The sequence below is a fragment of the Mytilus trossulus genome, chromosome 10 (genome assembly GCF_036588685.1).
Source record: "Mytilus trossulus isolate FHL-02 chromosome 10, PNRI_Mtr1.1.1.hap1, whole genome shotgun sequence".
Taxonomy (NCBI): Eukaryota; Metazoa; Mollusca; class Bivalvia; order Mytilida; family Mytilidae; genus Mytilus; species Mytilus trossulus.
In genome coordinates, this window is record NC_086382.1 from 50,515,886 (window position 1) to 50,539,421 (window position 23,536).

The window sequence follows — 23,536 nt, forward strand, 5'->3', positions numbered from 1 at the left end:
CTATAAAACTTACCAAATACGTCAATGCTATCTATCTAAAGTTGATTCCTGTTTTATTAGATTGCAATACAAATTGATCAGTTTGTTAATATTTTCTGACATGAACATTTAACTGTTTTGTTGATAGATTGTATAAAGAATAAAAGAGAGATTTTTGTAGCTAGCAAAGATAGAATTAGATGAGTCTCTTGAATAATCTTTGAAATTTTACGCTATTTTGCTATTTTTACTTCTGATGTAGAGAAATGTCAGTATGAAACCCATCATTTCACAGTCTCAATGATTTCTTGAAAAGAAAAAAAATCAGTTGATGTCATATTTTATTGGGAATAGATTGATATTTTTTTTGATCAAAAATATAATTTGATTTAAGTCTTTTTTTTGTTTATCAAAAATATAATTTAAGTCTAACCAACAAGTATTGATAGAGATTAGCCATTATTATTCTCACAATTCATGCTGCTTAACATACATGTATTTAAGTTTTTTGTTAGGTGTTTTTTTTATCAAAGCTGTCAGAATTTTCTTCAGAGAGGACTTCCAAAAAAATTCCTTCTCAGACAGTAAATAAACAATTTATAATGCCCTTGATCGAAATAACTATGGATTTTAACAATAAAATAATAAGCGATTTCATTTTTTTGCACTTCTTAGTGGGGGTGAAAGAAATTTATATTCAAAGTAGTTGTATGTATCATGAGGCTCCCACAGGGTACCCCCCTCAGGTCGCAAGGTCGCTTTTAAATTTGTCGAGAGGTTGTTTTTAAGGGAAATGTACAGGTCGCAGGTCGTTTTTCCCAACACAGAGGACAGAAGTTGTTCAGAGGTCGTATTTTTCTTAATTTTACAAGTGGCAGGTCGGAAGTCTCCTCTGAAAAGCCCAGAGGTCGCAGGTCGTTTTTGACCCTGCGGGAGCCTCTGTCATTAGTCTGTCAACACTGAGGTAGTGCACTTTTCTCCTATCTTAGTTAACTTAATTAGGATTGTCAGTTTTCCTACCCATTAGGGGATCCAGTGGGGGGGGGGTCCGAGGGTTTGAAGCCCCCCTTTTTGGGCCAATCAATGCATTTGAATGGGGACATATAGTTGGAACCCCCTAATTTAAAATGACCCCTGCTACCCAGGGTCAGTGGTTTTCAACAATCCCTCCAGTTTCCTCTGTCAAGTAAAGATGACTGCCATGGAATAGCACAATAGCGCTGAAAGTGGTGTTAAACATCAATCAATCAATTGTTGTTTGCTAAACATTCAAGGACAAATATTTCATTAATGTTCAGGAGGATACATATTAAAGTCAAACATTTATATGTTACAATAGTAAAATGACAACCTTATTTCAATGAAAGTTGTTTGTGAAACCTGTTTATAATATTAGGAAAACAAATTAAAACCCTGATTTTTCAAATAAATGAATGTCATGTGATATCTCTCCTCCAAGACCATGCTAAGACATTTTTATATTACAACTTTTTAAACCAATAGTAGGTTCTGTCCTTAAAGCCCTTGTATTTTTGAAAAAAAAAATCAAATTACTCTAATATTTACCATTTTTTACAAGAATTTTTTTTATTTTATTATGCTGCATTAGTTCTGAAACAGAGTTCTACATATGAATGTCGAGAATGAGACACAATAAACTTAGTACCACCTGAACTTATAATAGGTACCGTGACATTATCAATATTAGACAGTGAATCTTGCAGACATATTAAGGAGAAGAAAGTTTTTAATCCATGGAGACCTTATCTAACTAGAAAACTCTTGTCTACATAAGACATTGTCTTTTTTACAGTAAATTAGGTAGATTATTCTCTTATTATGTAATTGAAGTATTAAATAAGGTTTTATGGCAATGAACTTTAAAGAATGGTATTTTTCTTATAAGTTTTGGTGTAATTTCAAAGAATTTTCTTAAGATAAAATTTTCTTGTAAACAATTGAGGAAAAAAAGGTCATAATTGCCATTTTTTCATCAAGCTTAATATTTTGTAGGTGTTAATTGGTTTATGTTTTTAAGTAACCTGTAATCAACACAAATCTGTCAGACCATCAGGAATAGAATTTTTTGGCAATACTAATTTCTGGTATCTGCATCATACAAAATAAAAAGTAGTTTTTGATTGCCTTAAATGCCTCAGTTTTTTGTGATAATAAATTGTTGCCGAAAAAATTCAAGACTATTGTCCAATCATCTTATTAAATACTACTAATGTGTATTCTTATAATCTTTAGTTTATTGTTTAATTTCTTGAGAATAAGTTTCTTTCTAGTCTCTCCCTGAACATGTATTCAATTCATAATCAAGAAACTGGCCTAAAAAACATTAATTCTTTATAAATCATACTATTTTATTATAATATCAACAAAATAATGAATTAGTTGGGAACATTTTTCAACTGATGTGTAAAAGGTAAATAATTCTTCACAGAGAGTACAAGATTAAGTTGACTCTTTGTAACTACAAAATGACATGATGTCAATACCAGTTTTATTCCACCGAGTCTGTAGGCAAATCTATTTGATCTTATAAGTATCTATTTTCAAGCCTTGAAAGTATTCCCATTTTCCATTTATTAAAAGGTCAACAGTATCTTACATGCAATGTTTACACAAAATAGATATATACCCTAAAATGGAACATTATTTGAAACTCTTATAAGACAGATATGTCAATAATAATACACATTTTATTCATACATTTATAGGCTTTAAATTGTGGAGTATTATACAGTCGAACCTGCTACAAATGTGATTGCTATTATGTGAAAAACTGCTTGTTGTTCAGGAGTTGTTGTTTGTTGTTCAGTTGTTGTCGTTTGTTGTTGTGTTTCATAAGTTTTTGTATGGCCCTGCAACGAAGTTGTCGGTGCCATTTAGTTAAACCCTTGTCCATAGTTCTGGAATTCTGTAATTCCAAAATTCTGTGATTCTGTCATGCCCCAACAAACCATTATACAGAGTTAATTCTATACACCTTCTAATATTGGGCTGATTTTTGGTGTGTGAGTTAACCATGATGAGTTTCAGATCAAGTTAAAGTTTTGTTCTGCTCCACTAATTTTTGCTGAAACTCGAAGGCTTTGGACTATGTTAAATTGTTGAAAAACACAGTTATATGAAGTTTTTTGATAAACACTTTCATATATTTGGATGATTATTTAGCATGTGAGTTAACCTAGATGAGTTACAGATCAAGTTTTGCTTGGCTATTTTTTTGTAGAAATTACGGGCTATGGACTTTGATAAATTGTTGAAAATCACAGTTATACGAACCTTTTATCTTAATCAGCTTTCAGATATTAGGCTGATTTTTGGTATGTGAGTTACCCATGATGAGTTACAGATCAAGTTTCAGTTTTGTTCCACTTGGCTAATTTTTGCTGTAATTTCGGGCTGTGGACTTTGATAAGTTGTTAAAAATCACAGTTATACAGACCTTTTATCTTAATGCTTTCAGATATTGAGCTGATAGGTATGTGAGCTAACCATGATGAGTTACACATCAATTTTAAGTTTCTTTCAATCCACTAATTTTTGCCAAAATTAAGGGTTTACAACTTTGAAAATTGTTGTAAATCACAGTTTTGAATACAGACTTTTTTCGTACACACCTCCAGATTTTGAGCTGATTTTTGATATGTGACGTTTGTGCCCACATGTGTTATTGAAATTGCAGATTTTTCAGACTGGTCCATTCCTGTCGCTTTGACACATCTAGTTTTAAATAGATTAGAGCGTAAGTTTTCCTGTACATTAGTCATTTTGAGGCCCTTTATAGCTTGCTGTTCAGTGTGAGCCAAGGCGCAGATCTGTGTTGAGGGCCGAAATTTGATCTATAAATAGTTACTTGGTAACAATTTGTACGTTTTGACTTGGCTGGAGACTTGTCTCATTGGCACTCATACCACATCTTCTTATTTATTCTGTCCAAGTCCACTTCTGTTACCTTACAGATGCATTAATACTACAAATGTATTTTGAACCTATATTTATAGGACACCTTTTTCATAAGGTAATTTTTCTATGCTCCTGAGGGTTACCTCTCATATATATTGGTTTGACTGTATAGTTATATTTATAGAAACAAGCAAAAGTTTGTTCTTGCATTAATAAGTCCTGCGGTTTAAAAAAAACCACACAGTTACGCAACCAGACACATTATAGGTATAAGTACAAGTTCACTGATGACCTATAGTCTTAGATATCAGTAGACAATCAGACACATTTATAGTTATAAAGACAAGCATAACAAAGACCACCATTATAATGTGCCAGTATTTTATGTGAAATCAGCTTGGCATCATCAACTACTGTATTAAAACTGAACTTGTTTCTCATTAAAGTGAAAATGTTACCAAACCTCAAAGCACCCCTTCAAAAGCCATTTTCATGTTATTTATATAAGAGCATCTAAATTTAGAGACAACAACTTGGTAATAAACAAGCTCTTTATTCTAAAAACATCTCTTTATTGTTTTCAGTTTTCTGTTTGTGTCAATCACATCTGAACTTAGGAAGCTTGATGTAATGTAGATATTGATTGGGAAGTAACTTGTCTCTAAAGTACATAACAAGATAACAGGTGAGTTAGATACCCTATAAACACACACACACACACAACAACCATGTATCCGTTCAAATTTAATAAAAAATGTAATTAGAAAGCATAAGCTATTTTTAATGAGAATTATTACTGATACATTATGTAAAGTTACTTTGAAATGCCAATTGAGGTTTTCTCATCAGTTGGCGTCTGTCATCTCTCGTCATTGTTTTAAAAATATATACAATAAATGGTTTTGATTAATTAACAAGGGGTCTTGGTGGACAAGTGGTCTAAGTAGTACTACCAATGACAACTGTATCATTAGCCTGTCAAAGCTGAGATTGTGAGTTAGAATGCTGCACAGGGCAGGTGAACTGGACTCCTATCTTTATTTACTAGTATAGTCAATTTTCCTACCGAGGGTTGGTGGTTCTCTCTAGGCACTCCAGCTTCCGCCACCAATAAAAACTGACTGTCATGAGATAGCACAAAAGTGTTGAAAGTGGTGTTAAATACCAATCAATCAATTATTAACCAACAATACAACAGGAAGATTGAAGAGATGAACATGTAGTTTCAGTATACATAGTTTATATTGAATGGTTTTTAAATTATACCATTTTTTTTTTGGGGTCTCTTTTTCAACTGACACTCAAGGTGCCATCTTCTTAGAACATTCTCTCCTGTTCTTTGTACATGAAAAATAACACTGCCACAGTAAGTCTGGTGATATAACATGCAGCTATAATTAGATTGTATAATACAAATTTCATTAAAGATATGTTATAATTAACTCCAATCACCAGCTATTTATAGTATACAAGTGTAGTATTATTTGTAGTAAATGAAAAAAAATCTCATGTTTAATTTTAGATGTTACAAATTGTTTCATGTTCACAGCTAATTTAAAAATAACAGAACTTTATAAAATTTTCTTCAAGTTACTTTCAAGTACACTTCACAGAAACTCGAAATTGTTGGCAATCAGTTTTTCAGATTTATTCTGTATTTTTTGGTTTTTCTCTGTATTACATATTGATATTGGATGGGATAGCACCGAATTGAGATTCATAAATAATTGAATGTATTTTAAATTTGACATAAGCTTTTGTATGAGGGTCTTTTATTTTCCTCATTTCCATAGCAATGTATCGTGCAAATAGGCTGTCGTCATCTTCATCTGGAGTAACTAACTTGTGTTCTTCAGGTTTATTTTCAGTATTAAAGTGCACGGAATATCTGTCACTTGACTGTGATGTCAGTAATCTGGTACCCTTTGCTTTTATTCTGTTATCATATTCCAGGGAATCAGTTTCTGATATAACTGTTTCTGGACCAGAATGTCTTGGTCTTTTCATTCGAGTACTACTCTCTGGTCTATGTTCAATTTCTGGTACTATAGATCTGGTCCCTGATATAACTGGTAAAATTGTACTGCTACCATGATATATTGCAGTGTCATTTGATTGGTCCTCAGACATGTGATGATGCTCCTGGGCGTGTTGTATGTGATAAGCTTGGTTAGGAAGGCTGGAATTGGAAGATTGTTCTTCTGTTTCATCAGAAACTAGATACAATTCTTCATCAGAATCATAATCTTCTGGTTCTCTTTTACAACTGGTTTCCTGTTGATTAAAAGACATTGGGTTTTAATTCATTTTGTGTGGCATTTTTTTTCAAGGTGTTAGTACTTTTATAGCTGTGAAATGTAGACTATGGCATAAATAAAGGGCAACAAAAATCAAAAACAAAAATAACATATTCTGTCATTTCGGACTGGATTTTCAGAAGCATATTCAATAATTTGTGCATCATTTTGAACTTTTGCCATTTTGAAGTCTACTGTATGTTACAAAACACAACAGTTTTGCTGTAAAATTAATAAAATGTCTTGGGGTTAGTGATTAAACATAGAGAAGATTGGAAGACAGGAAACAGACATATATATGTTTTGCCTAGATAAGTTAATGTCCAGGACATAATATTTTTTTCCATTTATGAATCTTAGTTACAGCATTTATACAAAAGTTCATTCAAAAAACAATGTTGTAATTATGAACATGTTTTCATCTGTGTTACACATTTTGAAACCATATGTATGTGAAATTTTGATAAATACTGCGCTAAATATTACATTTATTTTCTGTTTGCTTAGGTTTTGTTGTTACTGATGCTCTCAGGGGTGGATCCAGTCATTTTTTCCCTATTCAAATGCATTGGTCAACCATAAAAAGAGGGGTTCCAAACCCTGAAATACCCCCCCCCCCCCCCCTTTTTGGATCTGCTACTGGTTCTTTAAAAGATAATGATGTATATTTACCAGGTCTACTAGATCACATGTTGGAGCTTTCCTGGGTATTATGTGTTGTCTTAGGAAGCTATCCAGAGGTTCAAATAATCTCCAGGAACTAATGTAGACCTCATCTGTCCCAACTCTCTGTGACTTTCTTATCTTACTTAACTCCCTGGAATAATATCCTCTCAAGTTAGATAACTTGTATTGTAGCTGGTCAACTGTTAAATAATAGAAAAAAAACCAGACATAAATATATGACATTTTGAGGATGGTATACTTGCAGTAGCAAAGATTTCTTATATTTATCTGTTCAAATAAACATAGGAGGTATAACTAATTCTTTTCAGGTTTTTGATATGCATTCAAACAATGGGTGTAAAAAGACTGATCATGTGTTACTTGATGGTCAATCTCATTTAGTTGTTACTTATATTAAAGAATTTTCTGAAATAATAAAACTCTGTATTGCATATAAATTATTTATATTTGAAAAACTAAACCTCATGTAAAATTAACTTAAAAAGATAAGTTCTTCAATTTATTAAAAAAAAAAGATTAAAACCCGGTAAGATTTTCACTATTTGTCTATTACATATGTTACAGTCATGTCCAATAATGAGTACATGCCAGACGTTATTTATAGATTAGTTAATAATTTACATGTCAGAAGTTATATATAGATTATGGTTTATATATCCTAGCAGATCATTTACCTGTTGCATCAAAGCCTGGATATTCCTCTCTCAGTGTATCAAGAATAGATAGTAATGCCTTTCTTCTTCTGTCTTTGTTATGATAGACAGGAGAAGACATGTCCCAAAGTCCTATGTCACCTTTATACAGATCTATAAGTCTGTCTGTCTGTGCTCGGGTTAATAATAATCCTTCATTACAATCACGACCACTTTTCCTTGCATACATTTTGCTTCTTATACAATAAAAATATTAAAAACACATCTGACTAGTCAGACATTTAATGTATTATCTGTGTAACTGTGTACACACACATGATTTATTGGTTTTAACCTTTGACCTATTAATTTGATTGGTTGTTACAGACAGATGGCTTGGAGGATCAATTTAAATGACATGCTTTGTCATCTGTGTCATGTAAAAGTTTGATATGTTGTTTACATATTTAAAGCCACATGTTTCTTATTGATCTATTTAATGACCCTTTAATTGACTTCTCAAGGCTGTGAATGAATGAATGAAGAAAGATATAATACATATATGATATGCATGAGACTGTTATAGTCATGCAAAGATATGTAAATTTAGAGAATCAACATTATTACTGAGGAAGGTTTATGATCAATTTACGAGTCAGAGTTAACAAATTAAGGGAAAAATTTAAAGTTATTGAGGGAGCAAAAAGGGCTTTAAAATTGGAATGTCTATCATTGTATATTAGAAAATAAAAGATTAAATTCTTTTATAATAGGGCTCTTCACAGTTAATTCTACCATATTGGAAAGGGGGCAGATTTTCAAAATAGAGGTAAAAATGGTGTGAAAAATAAGGGAAAACATCATTAAATCAGAACAGTTGCTTGGAAATACACATAGGATTTCCCATACTTTCATACTATTTCAACCTCTTTCTTAAAAATCTGCCCCTATCTAATATGGCTGAATTAACCATGAAGAGCCCTATTGAAATTTAAGTTTTTAGTTTCAACATTATTTTAACTGACAATTAATCAGTATGAAATTGATTGGTTAACCTATTGCCACCAAATAACATTCCACATCTGTCAAAATCATATGTTGTCAAATTTTTATTGAAACTGCCCTGAAAAACAATTTTTCTGACTACAACTTTTCTCTGCCTGATTCAGCCTGAGGGGTCCACTGAAAAAAAACATTAATGTTTTCATGTCCATTCTCAGACCCAATGGAATTGCTCTGTCTAACTCAAACAAAATGTTTTGTATTTTTACTTTACAATAAACTGTTTTTTTCATGTTTTTCACAAATTCTAAAAAAATTATTTTACTGTTGGTTTGAAATTGACTAAAATATTTTTATTAAAGAGTTTTGATATATAAATTAAGATTATTTTATTTTTTTACCAAAAAAAATCAAGAATTTGGATGCTATTTTTAAGTTTTTAAAGCCTCTGAATTAAGATGTTATTGAAATATTCTTTCTTTGCAAATTAAATTTGTTGGTGGACCTAATTCAAAATTGAAAGTGATTTTAAAACGATTTTGTGAAACTTTCAGACGATTAATCTGTGGTATTTACATAAATAATGATGTATTGGTTAAAACTTGGAGGAATCGTCACTTAATTAATTAAATTTCAGTGACAGATATATTAATACAGATTGACCGTAAATCGGATAACTGTGATGTAGAAATCAGATTAACCCAGAATTTATCTGTGTGGAAACAGAACCAATCAGTAAATTGTTATGCATATTGATGAATATTGCAAAATCTCATCATTTTTTAAATAATGGAAAGTTCATTCTAATGAAATTTTTTCATGTTCAAGTTGACCTGATGGTTTGAAAATCAAGAATCTGAGAGTGAGACCAGTATCAAAAACAATTATACTAACTTAACTACAAAACATGTTAAACATTATGGTTTATATCAACAGTAATAAAAGGAATATTAATTGGTATTTGGCTTTTCATGTCTTTCATTATCCATAATTATCTTTCACCCAGAGATCATGAATTATCTCCCATCTATACCTCCTTTTCTTTGAGTTTATTGAGGAATCACATGTCTTCCACATGTTTTTGTATGTAAAGATAAAGGTAATATGAATAAACTATCTTCCTTAGTTATTAGCACCAAAAAAATCCAGGTAATCAGTAACTGGGATCCTATTCCTTTTGTTTCAACAATCTTTCCCTTAAGATCATGAATTATCTCCCCTGTTTAACTCCTCCTCTTTGAGTTTATTCAGGATTCACATGTCTTAAACAGGTTTTTGTAAGTAAGAGTGAACAAACTATCTCTCTCATTAACATTAAACATCCAGGTATCCTTTAACTCATTCAGTTACCTTCAACAATCTTCCCCCACCAAGATCATGAATTATCTCCCCTGTTTAAATCCTCCTCTTTGAGTTTATTCAGGATTCACATGTCTTCAACAAGTTTTTGTAAGTCAGAGTGAACAAACTATCTCTCTCGATTAACATTAAACATCCAGGTATCCTTTAACTCATTCAGTTACCTTCAACAATCTAACCCCACCAAGATCATGAATTATCTCCCCTGTTTAAATCCTCCTCTTTGAGTTTATTCAGGGTTCACATGTCTTCAACAGGTTTTTGTAAGTAAGAGTGAACAAACTATCTCTCTCGATTAACATTAAACATCCAGTTATCCTTTAACTAATTCAGTTACGTTCAACAATCTACCCCCCCCCCCTTTTTATAAGATCATGAATTATCTCCCCTGTTTAACTCCTCTTCTTTGAGTTTATTCAGGATTCACATGTCTTCCACATGTTTTTATAAGTGAAGTGAACAAACTATCTTCCTTATTAGCACTAAACACTATAAACAACTTTTACCTTCACCTAACTTTAAATAAAAAAACTGATTTTTGCCAAACATTTGATCTGGATTGTAACAGTCAATTTCCACTGAAGCACCTTTACGTTTGGCTCAGTTAAAGATGTTCTACTTTAAATGATTGGTTTGGTATAAATAACACCTCAAACTCTGTTTTCTCAATCATCTTACTACTCCTGTGAAGAAGTTATCTATTGTTTCTTCCTGGGTATTATTAACTAATTTTGATTGATATTGTTTAACTGGCATTTGTAAGGTAAGATTCATTTCTGTAATTGTTTGTTTCATGAAAGATCACACTCGTTATCAAATTTTTTTTCCTTGCTTCAACTTTTATTTATAATACTGCTTGGTATAAAATGTTTAATTATCAAAAATCTCTGTAAAGATAATAAGGTTTTGAAAAAGTACTAAGTGTTTCAAACTCAGTAAGTGTCTGGTACTTCATCTTGTTATACTTTTGTCTGTTTTACCTTTGCTCTATCCTTCTTCATCCAGTCCAGTTTCCAAATTGAATATTCATTAGGCAACACTGTAATGTAAAACTACAAACTGGACATTAGGGAGTTTCAGTTTATTCGATAACTTAAAAATCCTGATTATAAGTCACTCCCCCAACCAATCTTATAATGTGTATACATCTAATGATCTTTGAAAGTTTCCTTATAGATTTTAATTTAAAGATATCAGGATAATATTCTGTATTCAGGGGTGGATCCAGACATTTTAAAATGGTGGGGGGGGGGGGCTTTTCCCATCCCAGAAGAAAGGGAAAGGGGGGTGTTCCAACAACACTTCCCCAGTAAAACGCAGCTACAACCCCTTGACCCCTTAACTTAATCTTTATTTGCTCCCACCATCCACATTCACATGTTTTAATTTTTGAATATGTTAGATTATAAGGCTTGATTTTATCATTTTGTTTATTTCCTTAGGTTACATCTTCTGAAATCAGACTCGGACTCCTCTTGAACTGAATTTTAATGTGTGTATTGTTATGCGTACTTTTCTACATTGGCTAGTCTGATATAGGGGGAGGGTTGAGATCTCATTAACAAGTTTAACCCTGCCGATTATTTGCCTGTCCCAAGTCAGCAGCCTCGATCTGGCCTTTGTTGGTCTTGTATTATTTTTATTTTAGTGTCTGTTGTACACTTTTAAGGGGTCAGCTGAAGGACGGGTCCGGGTGCGGTAATTCTCAATACATTGAAGACCTGTTGGTGACTTTCTGCTGTTGTCATTTCTATGGTCCAGTTGTTGTCTCTTTGACACATTCCCCATTTCCATTTTCAATTTTATTGATGCTAATATTTAAGAGAAAAAATATAATTTAGGAGTTGTATTCATACAGCCACAAGGGAGAAAGGGAAATATGATATTAATGAATTGATTTTTATGATCTATAACATAAAACTGATAAATATTTAGCTCTCACTTGAAATAATGAATAGCAAAGCTATAGATAAAGATATAATTTGTTAATTTTCTGTAGGTAATCCAACATTTGATCATGCATTTTAGAACTGCATGGATTGAAGTATTTATGATCGCTGAATAAGATAACTGCTCAGCCTATATGTAACTTTAGAGATCATAGGAAAGGCACAATGGGATTTCATTCTATCAGATCTTAATTAAAGGGGAACCGAAAGGGATATAATTTTCAGAATGTTCTGTAAACTAACCAATATGTTTGGCAAACGATTCGTTATTGTGACTTTTGCAAGTTGAAAAAATAACACGCATATAAATGGTTGAGAAAATGTCAAACTTTGATCTTTCCTTATTTAACTTCATCAAGCAAATTTGAAGATCCTGAAATTTAAGGCAGAGAAATGGGCTAAGTAAGAGCTAAAAGCAGTACATGTATTTGTGAAAATGAGTTGGTTTAGAAAACATGTAGTTTCAGACATGGTGAAACACCATAAAATCAGTTGTTTAAAAAAAAAATGAAATGCTGGAATTATTAAGCTGGAACATTGAACCAAGAGTCTATGTTACTGTGGATTCATTTATTTTTGTTGATTAATGAAAAAAAAATTACAGGATAAAGAATAGTCATGGATAAAACAACTTTTTTTTTATCAGATATTTATCCTAACAGATAATATTTTTATATAAGCTTACAAGGAATGATGGTAACTTTATCCGCCAACATAAACACTATAAAAAAAGTGCCTGTAACGATAACCACATCTTTAAATTATATCAATGACCTTTAATATGGTAAAAAATTAAATCATTTAAGGTGGTACCTAACACTACAGGGAGATAACTCTGTAAAGTCAGTTAAACGTTTTAATCACGTTGTTGTAAAAGGAATATTAAGCTTCTCTCAATGATCAAAATTGGTGTTTGTCAAACTGCTATATAACCATTGTAATTTTTCTGACAAAACGGTTGGTTTAAAATTTTTGAAATTTTTATATTTTTGTTAAAGGGTCAAATTAAACTAGCCAAATTAATATTAGTGCAAGTGTTGGGTACCACCTTAAATACACGAAAAGGCGAAAGCCAGGGCCAACAGTGCAAGGGCTGTATAGCAAGTCAAGGTTGTTTAAAACTTCCATCATCACCCCATCTTTCTACTTTTAAATGGAAGAATCATGACCGAAGAACACTAATAAGATTTGGCATTTTATTCACAAGATACCTGCCCTTAAAAAAGTTGAATTTTATTGAACATTGAAATGAATGATTCCCCCCAAAAACAAACATTAAATTTATAAAATTTGGTACTGGGTAGAAATAATAAGAATTCACAGTACTTAAACATGATGGAAGACATGGGGGTGGTAAATTTTGCTATAAAGAGGAAGTAAAATAGTCTGAGAACTACATGTATACAGGTGCAAGCTAGTTCAACATAATGGAAATGTCAATCATCGACTTAAAATAGGCAAATTTATATATTTCTAATTTGTTAAATGAGAAAATGGAAAGGCTAATTTCTTTTTTCATGTGTTTTATTCTTTATTCATATAAGTCAAACTATTAAACAGAGTTTTTACAACCTCTTTCTTTATTCCTGTCTGAATATATACTGTAAAAGGAAAGTAATATTTAATGAATTTGTGAGGTTATTGGCATAGATAGATATAAAAAGAGAGTGGTGTGATTGAGTGCCATTGAGACAACTCTCCATCCAAGTCACAATTTGTAAAAGAAAAACTGTTATAGGTCCTAGTACGGTCTTAACACAGAGTCTTGCCTCACACTGAACAGCAAGCTTTATAGGGCCCCTAAAATGACTAGTGTTACCCCATTCAAAGAGGAAAACCAATGGTCTATAATCTATACCAAAAACCGAGAAACAAGAAACTCTTGTGAACCATATCAACAAACGACAACTACTGAACATCAGAAATCTGTTTTGGTATTAATTGAAAGAAAATCAATTACATTACTGTAACTGACCGGTCAGTTTCTCCCATTTTGGCATTGCATAGCTCCATCTTATATTAGTAAACATGAGAAATCATTTTCCTCCCAATTTCTTCTAGAATCATCCAATATTTGTAAACATAGAACCTTGTCGCTGTCAGATATTGGCAGGAATAAATCATAAAAGATAATCTAATGTCCAGTTTGGTCAATGTAATGGTCAGTAAAGATCATATATGTTATATACTTGATAATTATATCTTTGGGAAAAAGATATCTAACTTGTTAATTTAGGAGTTTTCCTCAGCTCAAATCAATGATGTATCATTTTTAATGGAAAAATAAGATATACAATCCAGTTATAACTTCAGTGGCTGGTCACTAAATTACATCGTTTAAATTTGAAAAATATAATAAAATTAAAAGAAATTACTTTTTTTTTGTAAAAATTGAAAATCAAGATATTATGTTGGAGATATTTGTTTTTTTGTAGACAAGTTAAATAATTGGTTACATCTGCCTCATTTGGACTCTATTGTATAGTGGTCTCATTGGAAATCATGCCATCAAATCATCTCCTTATTTCTGTAATTATTAATCTTATTGGGTTTTTAAAAGAATCACACAGTTCAGAATAAGCAAAGTAAGCAAAAGTGATGGTTCAAAAACAGTTCACTGTACAATGGTGAACAAAAATAATCAATATAGCTTTATAAATAGATAGTTTATATTTTCTGAGATTTATGTCTGCTTAAAAACAAACTACCTGCTACTAAACATCTGGTTTTCAAAACCATATAACATGTAACAATTCACAAGTTCACCAGAAATTTCAAAAACATTTCATTATAGCTGAGGCTGAGATAATACTTTGAATTTTGTCTGAAAAAAGATTGATGATTCAATGTGAAAGTGAAAGTTTATCATTATTAGATTATGAACTGCAAAACACAGTCAACAATGTATCACTTTCAAACAGATGATCAGCTTGAGATTGCAATAGAGGTCTTGCTTTTCATATTAAATGTTCCCTTGGTTATTGTTCTGTAGTTCCTGGTTTGTCTGTCTATCTCTCAGCCCCAAAACATATAAATTTACCTGCTTTAGGAGTCAGTGCTTCTTAAATTTGTAACATTTGGACTGACAACCATGAAATGCATGTCTAGTTAGATTTTCATTCAAACATTTGTTGCAATTACCATTCCCAAGACATGGCACTTGATTTTTGTAGTTTTATCAACATATATGTTTTTTTTCTGATGATAAGTTTTGAGAACTTTTTAACTTTGTCACAAAACTACTAAAATGAGTTTAAAGGTATTAAATGTAGGTTGCAGGAAAGTGTTCAATCATAGAGTAAAGAATTCCATGTTTTTGTGTGTTTTAAGTGTGCATATAGTACACATCCGCTCTTATTTTCAAAGTATCTGGGTGTTGATGTCTAACAACTATAGGAAGCTTGCATACATGTTTTTTTTCAAAACTAATTTTGTAAAGCTGACCAGATATAAAAGTAATTCTGTTCAGAAGTTTGAATTAGTTTCTGAAAAAAAGGTGAAGGAAAAATATCAAAATATTGAAAAATTCAAAGTATTGGCAAACGGAACGAGAGGACTAGTAGATCTTTAAAGGACATACATGTTACAACTCATCACTGTCAAGCTAGCTGCTAAACAATTATAAAACCAGTCCATTCTGATGAGAAAAGTGTGACAAAAATATTTAATTTCATTCAACATATTGAAAAATTCAATCGGCAAACAGGAAGTAAGTGTCTGACAAATTTGAAAGTGTTCATAGGTTACAATTCATCAACATGAAGCTTCTGATCAATGTATTTATCCTGTGACAGTAGAAAAGTATTAACATATTTATTTTCCCAACAGATGAACAGTCCCTTAAGGTGATTCCAAAACAGAAATATAGCTATTACTTCTTATTTGGGGGGTATTAAGAAGAGAAAAAAAGAAGGCAGGCTGTGCTCTTCATATCCAAGCTTAAGGACATCAGAATTATTATTGCTTAAACTAAGGTTATAATTTATATTTTCAGAAAACATGAGTGATGGGAAACAAGCTTTGTGCTCCATTACTAAAGAAGACATACAGAAATGAAGAGTATCCATGGCACATCAGGAAAGATTCACACCTCCTCAGGTAAAAACACTCAAAAGCCTCCTCAGGTAAAAATACTCAAAACCTTGTGCCTTCTCAGATAAAAACACTCAAAACCTTGTGCCTCCTCAGGTTAAAACACTCAAAACCTTGTGCCTCCTCAGGTAAAAACACTCAAAGCCTTTTGCCTCCTCAGGCAGAAACACTCAAAGCCTTGTGCCTCCTCAGGTAAAAACATTCAAAGACTTGTGCCTCCTCAGGTAAAAACATGCAAAGCCTTGTGCCTCCTCAGGTAAAAACACTCAAAGCCTTGTGCCTCCTCAGGTAAAAACACTCAAAGCCTTGTGCCTCTTCAGGTAAAAACACTCAAAACCTTGTGCCTCCTCAGGTAAAAAAAACACTCAAAACCTTGTGCCTCCTCAGGTAAAAACACTCAAAACCTTGTGCCTCTTCAGGTAAAAACTTTTAAAACCTTGTGTCTCCTCAGGTAAAAACACTCAAAACCTTGTGCCTCCTCAGGTAAAAACACTCAAAGCCTTGTGCCTCCTCAGATAAAAACACTCAAAGCCTTGTGCCTCTTCAGGTAAAAACACTCAAAACCTTGTGCCTCCTCAGGTAAAAAAAACACTCAAAACCTTAGCCTCCTAAGGTAAAAACACTCAAAACCTTGTGCATCTTCAGGTAAAAACTTTTAAAACCTTGTGTCTCCTCAGGTAAAAACACTCAAAGCCTTGTGCCTCCTCAGATAAAAACACTCAAAGCCTTGTGCCTCTTCAGGTAAAAAAACACCTCAAAACCTTGTGCCTCCTCAATTTAAAACACTCAAAACCTTGTGCCTCCTCAGGTAAAAACCTGGTAAAAACACTCAAAGCTTTGTGCCTCCTCAGGTAAAAACACTCAAAACCTTGTGCCTCCTAGGTAATTTTGACTGTTTTTACAGACTAAGTGATTCACAGCTTCAAAGTTAATCTTTACTGTTTTTATATGGCCATTTACAGTTCATATTATGGTATACCATTGTCCATCCGTCTGTCCGTCATCAACATGTTAGACAATAACTCAAAAACGCACTATATCAGCTGTTGGTCCATTTCTTGGATAGAAGGCGAAGTCTTGTATAGTCCATAATTTACACAAGCAACTAGTGTGTTAATTTTTTTTGAAGCATCAGCTAATTCTAATTTTAAGTAATAATTAAACAATAAATTTATGATTTTTTTTATATATTTAATTGTTTGTAATTCTTTGATCTCTTTACAGTCTAGATGTTCAATATCCAGAAACAGTCAAAAACTGTTATACCTAGTCACTCCATATCCAACTTCAATCAAATCCCATGATTAAAAAAAACTGATCTCAAATCAGCATACTGTATGTTGACTTTGATCTGATAAATTTATATTCTGACATTCAGATGTATATAATTGATCTATTAACATATCAGACTGAGTAATATATTGATATATTTGAGTTCTAAGTCCTTTGGTTATCTACAAAATATTCAAATTAAGTAATTTATTATATTATGACCAATTAGTGGAAACAGCTGTGTTTAATGGATACATAGGTTTGTTTATACTTTATACTTGATACTACAAGAAAGAACAAATTAGTAGACAACAAAATTATCAGATATAAAATGGATTTATCAAGTATTGTTTGAGTCTATCCAGTAGTCAATATTTCATATACACCGATATTCAATATATTCTGCGACTCAGAAGGACTTTCCATTAGGGGCAGAAAATTAACTTTACATACAGATCGACTCCTCAAAGAAATTTGACACATTCCCCATTTCTTTTCTCAATTTTATCATCAAAGAGTTGTTACAAGGGTTCATTTTGTCACAGGGGCCTCGGTTGCTCTGTGGTACAAGTAGTTCTACTGTTATCACTCTAAGCCAGTCAACATTGAGATTGTGAGTTCGAATCCAGCCTGTGTGGGTGCACTCAACTCCAATCTTAATTGACTTAAATAGTCAGTTTTCCAACTGAAGGTCAGTGGCACTCCAGCTTCGTCTACCAATAAAAGGTAGTCACCACCAAATAGTCCAAAAGTGGCGTTTAAAAGTGGTATTAAACCACCAACAATCAATCAATCAATCAATCATCTTTTAAGGAGGTCATCCTATAAATGTTTTTATTGTCGAATTTTCTACATTTGATAATTAGAACATCTCAATAATTTCTGAATTTACAGCACCAATTTTAATCATTCATGGGTGATCATTACCTATACATTCCTAGGTACTTGAATATTTTACTGTCTGACGGATGAAGTCAAGTCCATCGAAGAAGCCCCACAAGTAGCATGACACTAGATAAGTCAATTTCTTTTATGGTTGACATGTGATAGTCAAAATATTTGTGGGAAAATGGGGAAAAGAAGTCGGATTGGACATGGAAATTACAAGCAATTTTATTACCACAATTATAAAGCATGATACAGGATTCTGACAATTAAAACAAGCAGGATCAGACCCCTCTAAAAGATCAAATCAAAAATCAATTTTAGATCAAAGTACTGGATTATGTGTTATGGCCAAGAGCTTAGGGTACCATATTTATATACCCCAAAAATAAAAATAAATAAATTGCATAAACAATTACCTAAGGGAGGTAACTTGAATGGAAATAACATGCTGTTTATGAGGGGGAGGGTTGTGATGGCTATTGTTTAAGGCTAATTTAGTTTCAATGATACAATATAAATATAGAAAATGACTATGGTATTTCCTTTAGATTCATTTCTAATTCTGTAAACATGTTACACCACCAAGTATGTACAGTAATGTCAACAGCTGTCAGCCACTGAATCACTTTATGTTATACATTTCTTCTTTTATCAATTTTATGATTAATAATTGTAGGAGACTTCAAGTGAAATATTTCTACAGAATTTGTGTAAAAATGTGGATATTATCAAATATGCTGTTAGAATGAACAAAATATTGGTCTTTAAGGAAAAGGTTCTTAATACGGACAAAATATATCGGAAACCCGTTATTGTAAGGTAAAAGATGGTATTCACACCTTGTAGATTACATAATCAGAAAACATATCTTTTATATAGCCTTGCAATGTAAATATTTTAACAGCTTCAGAAGAATTATATATTTATTTTAACAAGTGATTCTAACTTTAACAATTGAAGGAAATTAACTTCTTGACTATGTTTTGGTAACTTTTAAAGATTACCATAATTTTATAGATGACATTTAAAAGGAAATATTTTGGTAAAAGTTTAAAATGGCTGAGATATTTGTAAAGTATTTTTTCAACAATAGAAGTTTAATAATATTGTAAATGATAGAATAAGCAAATAAAATTTTTCATCCTTTGTGTAAAAATGTTGTTTTAAATACAACACTCAATCCTTTAATGTGAACAGTTTAAAATCAGTATGCATGTTGTATTGACAGGATTTGTGACTTTTAAAGTTTTTATGACTGGACGTACTTGTAGATCTGGTCTAACATCATATTATCATATTAGGCTTTTTTATACTTTATACCAGTACTTGATACTACAAGAAAGAACAAAATATTAGACAACAAAATTATACAATGGATTTATCAAGTATTGTTTGCTTCAAGTACAGTGGTTAATATTTCAAATACGGTGTGTACATTGTTCTGTGACTTTAGAAAAGGACTTTCCATATTTTTCATCCTTTTTGTAAAAGTGTTGTTTTAAATACAACACTCTTGAAATCCTTTAATGTGAATAGTTTAAAATCAGTATACAGTTTGACAGCTTATACATAGGATTTGACTTTTAACGTTTTTATGACTGGACGAACTTCTTAGATCTGGGGTAACATCATATTACCTTTATGTATAACACTGAGAGGGCATTGTGACAGTGTATAAGTAAGACTGGTACATACATACATATCTTATTTGACATCTTTGATCTGTACCTCATCACTAATTAAAAAGTAACGATGTGTTTTATTTTATTGTGGTCATTCGTGAACACCTTTTCGATCCTGTGATAGTTGACTTGTCATGTATTGCCCCGAGGCTCTTTGTTTTTTTCCTTTCCTTGGATGGATGGTGGTATGTGTTGTAAGATTACGGATACATTGAAGAAGTCCTGATCGTTATTGTAATACCTTGTCATATTAGTCAAATGTGGACATTAATTAAACATGTGTTATCTGTTTTGAAGCATGGTATTTTTTGTTTGAAATAAACATACATATGTTTATGTCAACTGAATGTTTTAAATTGGATTTAAAATAATGTGATTCGAAAAAGGAACTATGAATTATATTCTTCAACTTTAAAAGTTTGAGAGAGTGATTTAGAAAGGGACTATGAAATTTTGTCTGTGAACTTAATAGTTTGACAAGAAAATATTCTCTTAAAAAAGGAAGAATGTGAACTTAGTATTGAGTTTTTTCTTGAAAAATGAGAAAGGATGCACAGAAAAAAGATAATAGATTGTAAGTATCCACACAAAAATAGCTTCAGTAAAAACAAACTCCATCCTTAAAGAAAGCTTTCCTTGCTTATAGACCCTAAAACAAAGTAATGATAATAAATTTCATAGTAACTTCTGAAAATTAATCAGAAAGAAAAAGTTATGTAAAAGGAATGAATGATCTAGATTTTTGATAATTTTGCAAACCCACTTATATTTATACATAACAGGTATTATAGCTCTTTCAATATACAAAGCCTGTCAAATGGTCTATTTTCACTTTTTAACTGAAGCCATTTGCTCTTTAAAAAAATGAGAGCTTTTAAAAATAGTCTTGCATATACTCTGACTAAATAAGCAACAGCAGAGTCCATGAAACATGCAAAAAAGGGTTTGTATACATCAGTAGAAAGATAAGACAGTCCTAAACTTTTCTTTACAAATTAGATTTCATTCAGACCTTACCATATAAAAAGACTTATCAGGGGCTGAACCAGCCATTTAAAAAAAGGGGGGTTCCCAACCCAGGACAAAAAGGAGGGGGGGTTCCAACTATATGTCCCCATTCAAATGCATTGATTGGCCCCAAAAAAAGGGGCCCCCCCCCCCCCCCCCTGGATCCCCCAATGCTTATTTACTCTTTAAATATTATTATGATATGGTTTTAAGAAATGTCTGTAGTAAATGGAGATACATAATTATGTTATAGATAATTTCTTCTTGATGGAACATTCATATATCTTAGAACTTCTCTCCTGTGATCCCAAGATGATCATTGTTTAAGAAATGTCAATGTGTAATGTTTCATAGCATATAATACAATACAGCTTTATAATTTTAGATATTGTTTAATACAATACCAAGCTGTTATATATAGACAAACCATTTGACACAAAAATAGTTCAAGTGACAAGTAGTTGATCTCATTGATATGTTGGAAAAAACAAAAAATGTATACTTTTGGAGTTGTAGTATGATGTCCATTTTCACTGAACTTTGAGTACACATTTATTTAGGGGGTCAGCTGAGGACCACCTTCAGGGTGTGGGATTTTCTCTGTATGTTGAAGACCCATTGGTGTCCTTCAGCTGTTATCTACTCTTTGGTGGGGTTGTTGACTCTTTGACATACATATTCCCCATTTCCATTCTCAATTTTATTTTGCTTACAAACATTAACAAGATATAATATTTATTATTATACAGTAATTTCTTCCAAAAAACTTAACAATGTACTTTTCTTACAATTACAATTGTATATACAAGATATAATATTTATTATTATACAGTAATTTGTTCAAAGGAAATCTGTCTTCTCCAAAGCCCTGCAGTTATTCAGCTAATTAAACAAGTGTATTTTAAATATGGATATATATGAAGCATGATATTAGCCACATGTGGAAATATTCTCTTAGGGGAATAAAATATGGTTGAAAAATATAATAAAATTGATATCTGTTTGGTTTTAAATGGGCTCATATAAGATTGTAGAATTTCAATTGTATCTCTGTCCTGGAATGACAGCCATACTAAGTGACAGTCTACAGACTAATGTTATAATGCAGGAAAACAATGTTAAAAGTATTTCAAAATAGACTGCTTTCAAACTCTCCATTTTTCATTCATAATGATTTTTATGAATCAAATTATGAAGAGTTACCAGTAAGTGATTGAAGAAAGTAATAAGTTGATGTTAAAACATGTTCAGTAAATACATTAACACTGACAAGGTATTATTAAAAGTTTAAAAGTAAAGTGAACATATTTATTTCATTACAGGGAGCAGGACTTTTTGGGGACATCAGGTGTTTATAAGCTCGGGAATTCAGGATTTGTCCTTTCAGGATCCAGTAATTCCTTTAAAGAATTTCTGGATGTCAGGATTTAGATTTCTTTAAATCCTGGACCTCAGGATTTCATATTTTTAAGGCCGGGAATTTGGGATCAGGACCTCTCTGATTACTCATTCAAAAACATTGATTGTAAAAAAAAAATGATTGCATTCCCCTAAGAAGAAACACCTAAATCATATATACAGATATGTCTGAACTATTTGCCGCTGGACATTAGGCAAGCAAAAAACACTCTTGCCATCTAATCAATAAGGGCATAACAATAGGGTCAGTTTTCATTGATAAAAATACCGCTGTAAAATATTCATAAGAATGTAACCCAGTACATTATACAGATGTATGTTTGATTGACAAAGTACATATGTAATTGAATATATTTTATTGTTGCTTAACCAATAATATTCATGAAGTCCTTGAAGCTTGTCACATTGTTAATATGTATGACTGTTATAGGGTGTAAATCTATGGATTTGATGGAAATCTAGCTCTCTGAGTAATTTCCCCTGATAAAAAATTTAAAAAAGCGTGAAGAATTTGTAAATAATGAACATGATTAGTCTGGCACTTGTCAAACAGGGATGTATAACATTGTTAAGTTGCAAAGCTGACTTTTTATGGCAGCAGTAAATAAATTATTAGATTTTTCAATGATGATAATTTGTTTTGAAACTTTATCTGAGAACTCTGGGTAGTAAAGATAAAAAAGTTATGATGGAGAAATAAAACTGCTTTTCACTTAAAGTTTACACATGTTATGTGTAATGAACTGTTTACTCATTATCTTTAAACATTGGAAACACCCACAAAAAGCTGTCAGATTCTAGTAGCAAGGTGGAAGAGAGGTTAAGAGTCATTAAAGAAAGAGTAAAATCTTATACTGATGATAATATCTTTGGTGCTCCTTTAAGGACTACTATTTGTGATTTATTTTGGTGCCCCATCTAGGATAGTACCTAGGCATTATGTTTTTCAGTCCATGCTTCCGTTTTTTTGTCCGTCCTATTGTCTGTCTGTCCCACTTCAGGTTAAAATTTTTGATCAAGGTAGTTTTTAATGAAGTTGAAGTCCTGTTAACTTGAAATTTAGTACACATGTTCCCTATAATATGATCTTTCTAATATTTATGCCAAAGATGTACATTCTACAAGTTTGTCTTTGTTTTATATAAGCCAATATTGGAATAAATTGCCTGGTGAGTGAGACCGACAGTGAAAGAAGGACCGATGCACAATGGTAAACTTCTATTAAATAATTTAGCAGCAGTCTAAAAGCCAAAGCTTTGAAAATAGTAAGGGTGCAAGTTCCATACCAGGAAGGCTGCCTCCCAAAACATCAATTATTATAATGGATTTTTTTTTATTTGAATGACATGACT

At 31.9% G+C, this 23,536-nt stretch overlaps 2 protein-coding genes across 4 annotated transcripts in view; one reads left to right on the plus strand and one right to left on the minus strand.

Annotated features, from left to right (window-relative positions):
• LOC134687566 (protein still life, isoform SIF type 1-like) overlaps positions 1-23,536 on the plus strand; it is a 143,926-nt gene that overhangs the window by 53,297 nt on the left and 67,093 nt on the right. For 2 of the 3 annotated variants that reach the window (XM_063547962.1, XM_063547964.1), the window contains exons 5-6: positions 4,482-4,582; positions 15,818-15,921. In XM_063547962.1, coding sequence (XP_063404032.1) covers positions 15,830-15,921 — 92 coding nt within the window. In that variant the 5' untranslated portion in view covers positions 4,482-4,582; positions 15,818-15,829. Of the gene's footprint in view, positions 1-4,481; positions 4,583-15,817; positions 15,922-19,988; positions 20,332-23,536 lie in introns of those variants that run through there. The other variant, XM_063547963.1, reaches the window with a different exon arrangement.
• On the minus strand, positions 4,658-7,884 carry LOC134687567 (uncharacterized). The gene is made up of 3 exons (XM_063547965.1): positions 7,556-7,884; positions 6,867-7,060; positions 4,658-6,171 (listed from the first exon to the last, which is right to left on the minus strand). The coding sequence occupies exons 1-3, from the start codon at positions 7,761-7,763 to the stop codon at positions 5,575-5,577; spliced, it is 999 nt and encodes a 332-aa protein (XP_063404035.1). The 5' UTR covers positions 7,764-7,884; the 3' UTR covers positions 4,658-5,574.

What these genes read in the sequence shown, in the direction of transcription:
- LOC134687567 (XM_063547965.1), bottom strand. Translation starts at nt 7,763, where the DNA reads ATGTATGCAAGGAAAAGTGGTCGTGATTGTAATGAAGGATTATTATTA. An exon ending in TCCAGGCTTTGATGCAACAG is followed by an intron (nt 7,061 to 7,555) that starts GTAAATGATCTG and finishes ATTATTTAACAG; the next exon opens with TTGACCAGCTACAATACAAG. An exon ending in CATGTGATCTAGTAGACCTG is followed by an intron (nt 6,172 to 6,866) that starts GTAAATATACAT and finishes TTTAATCAACAG; the next exon opens with GAAACCAGTTGTAAAAGAGA.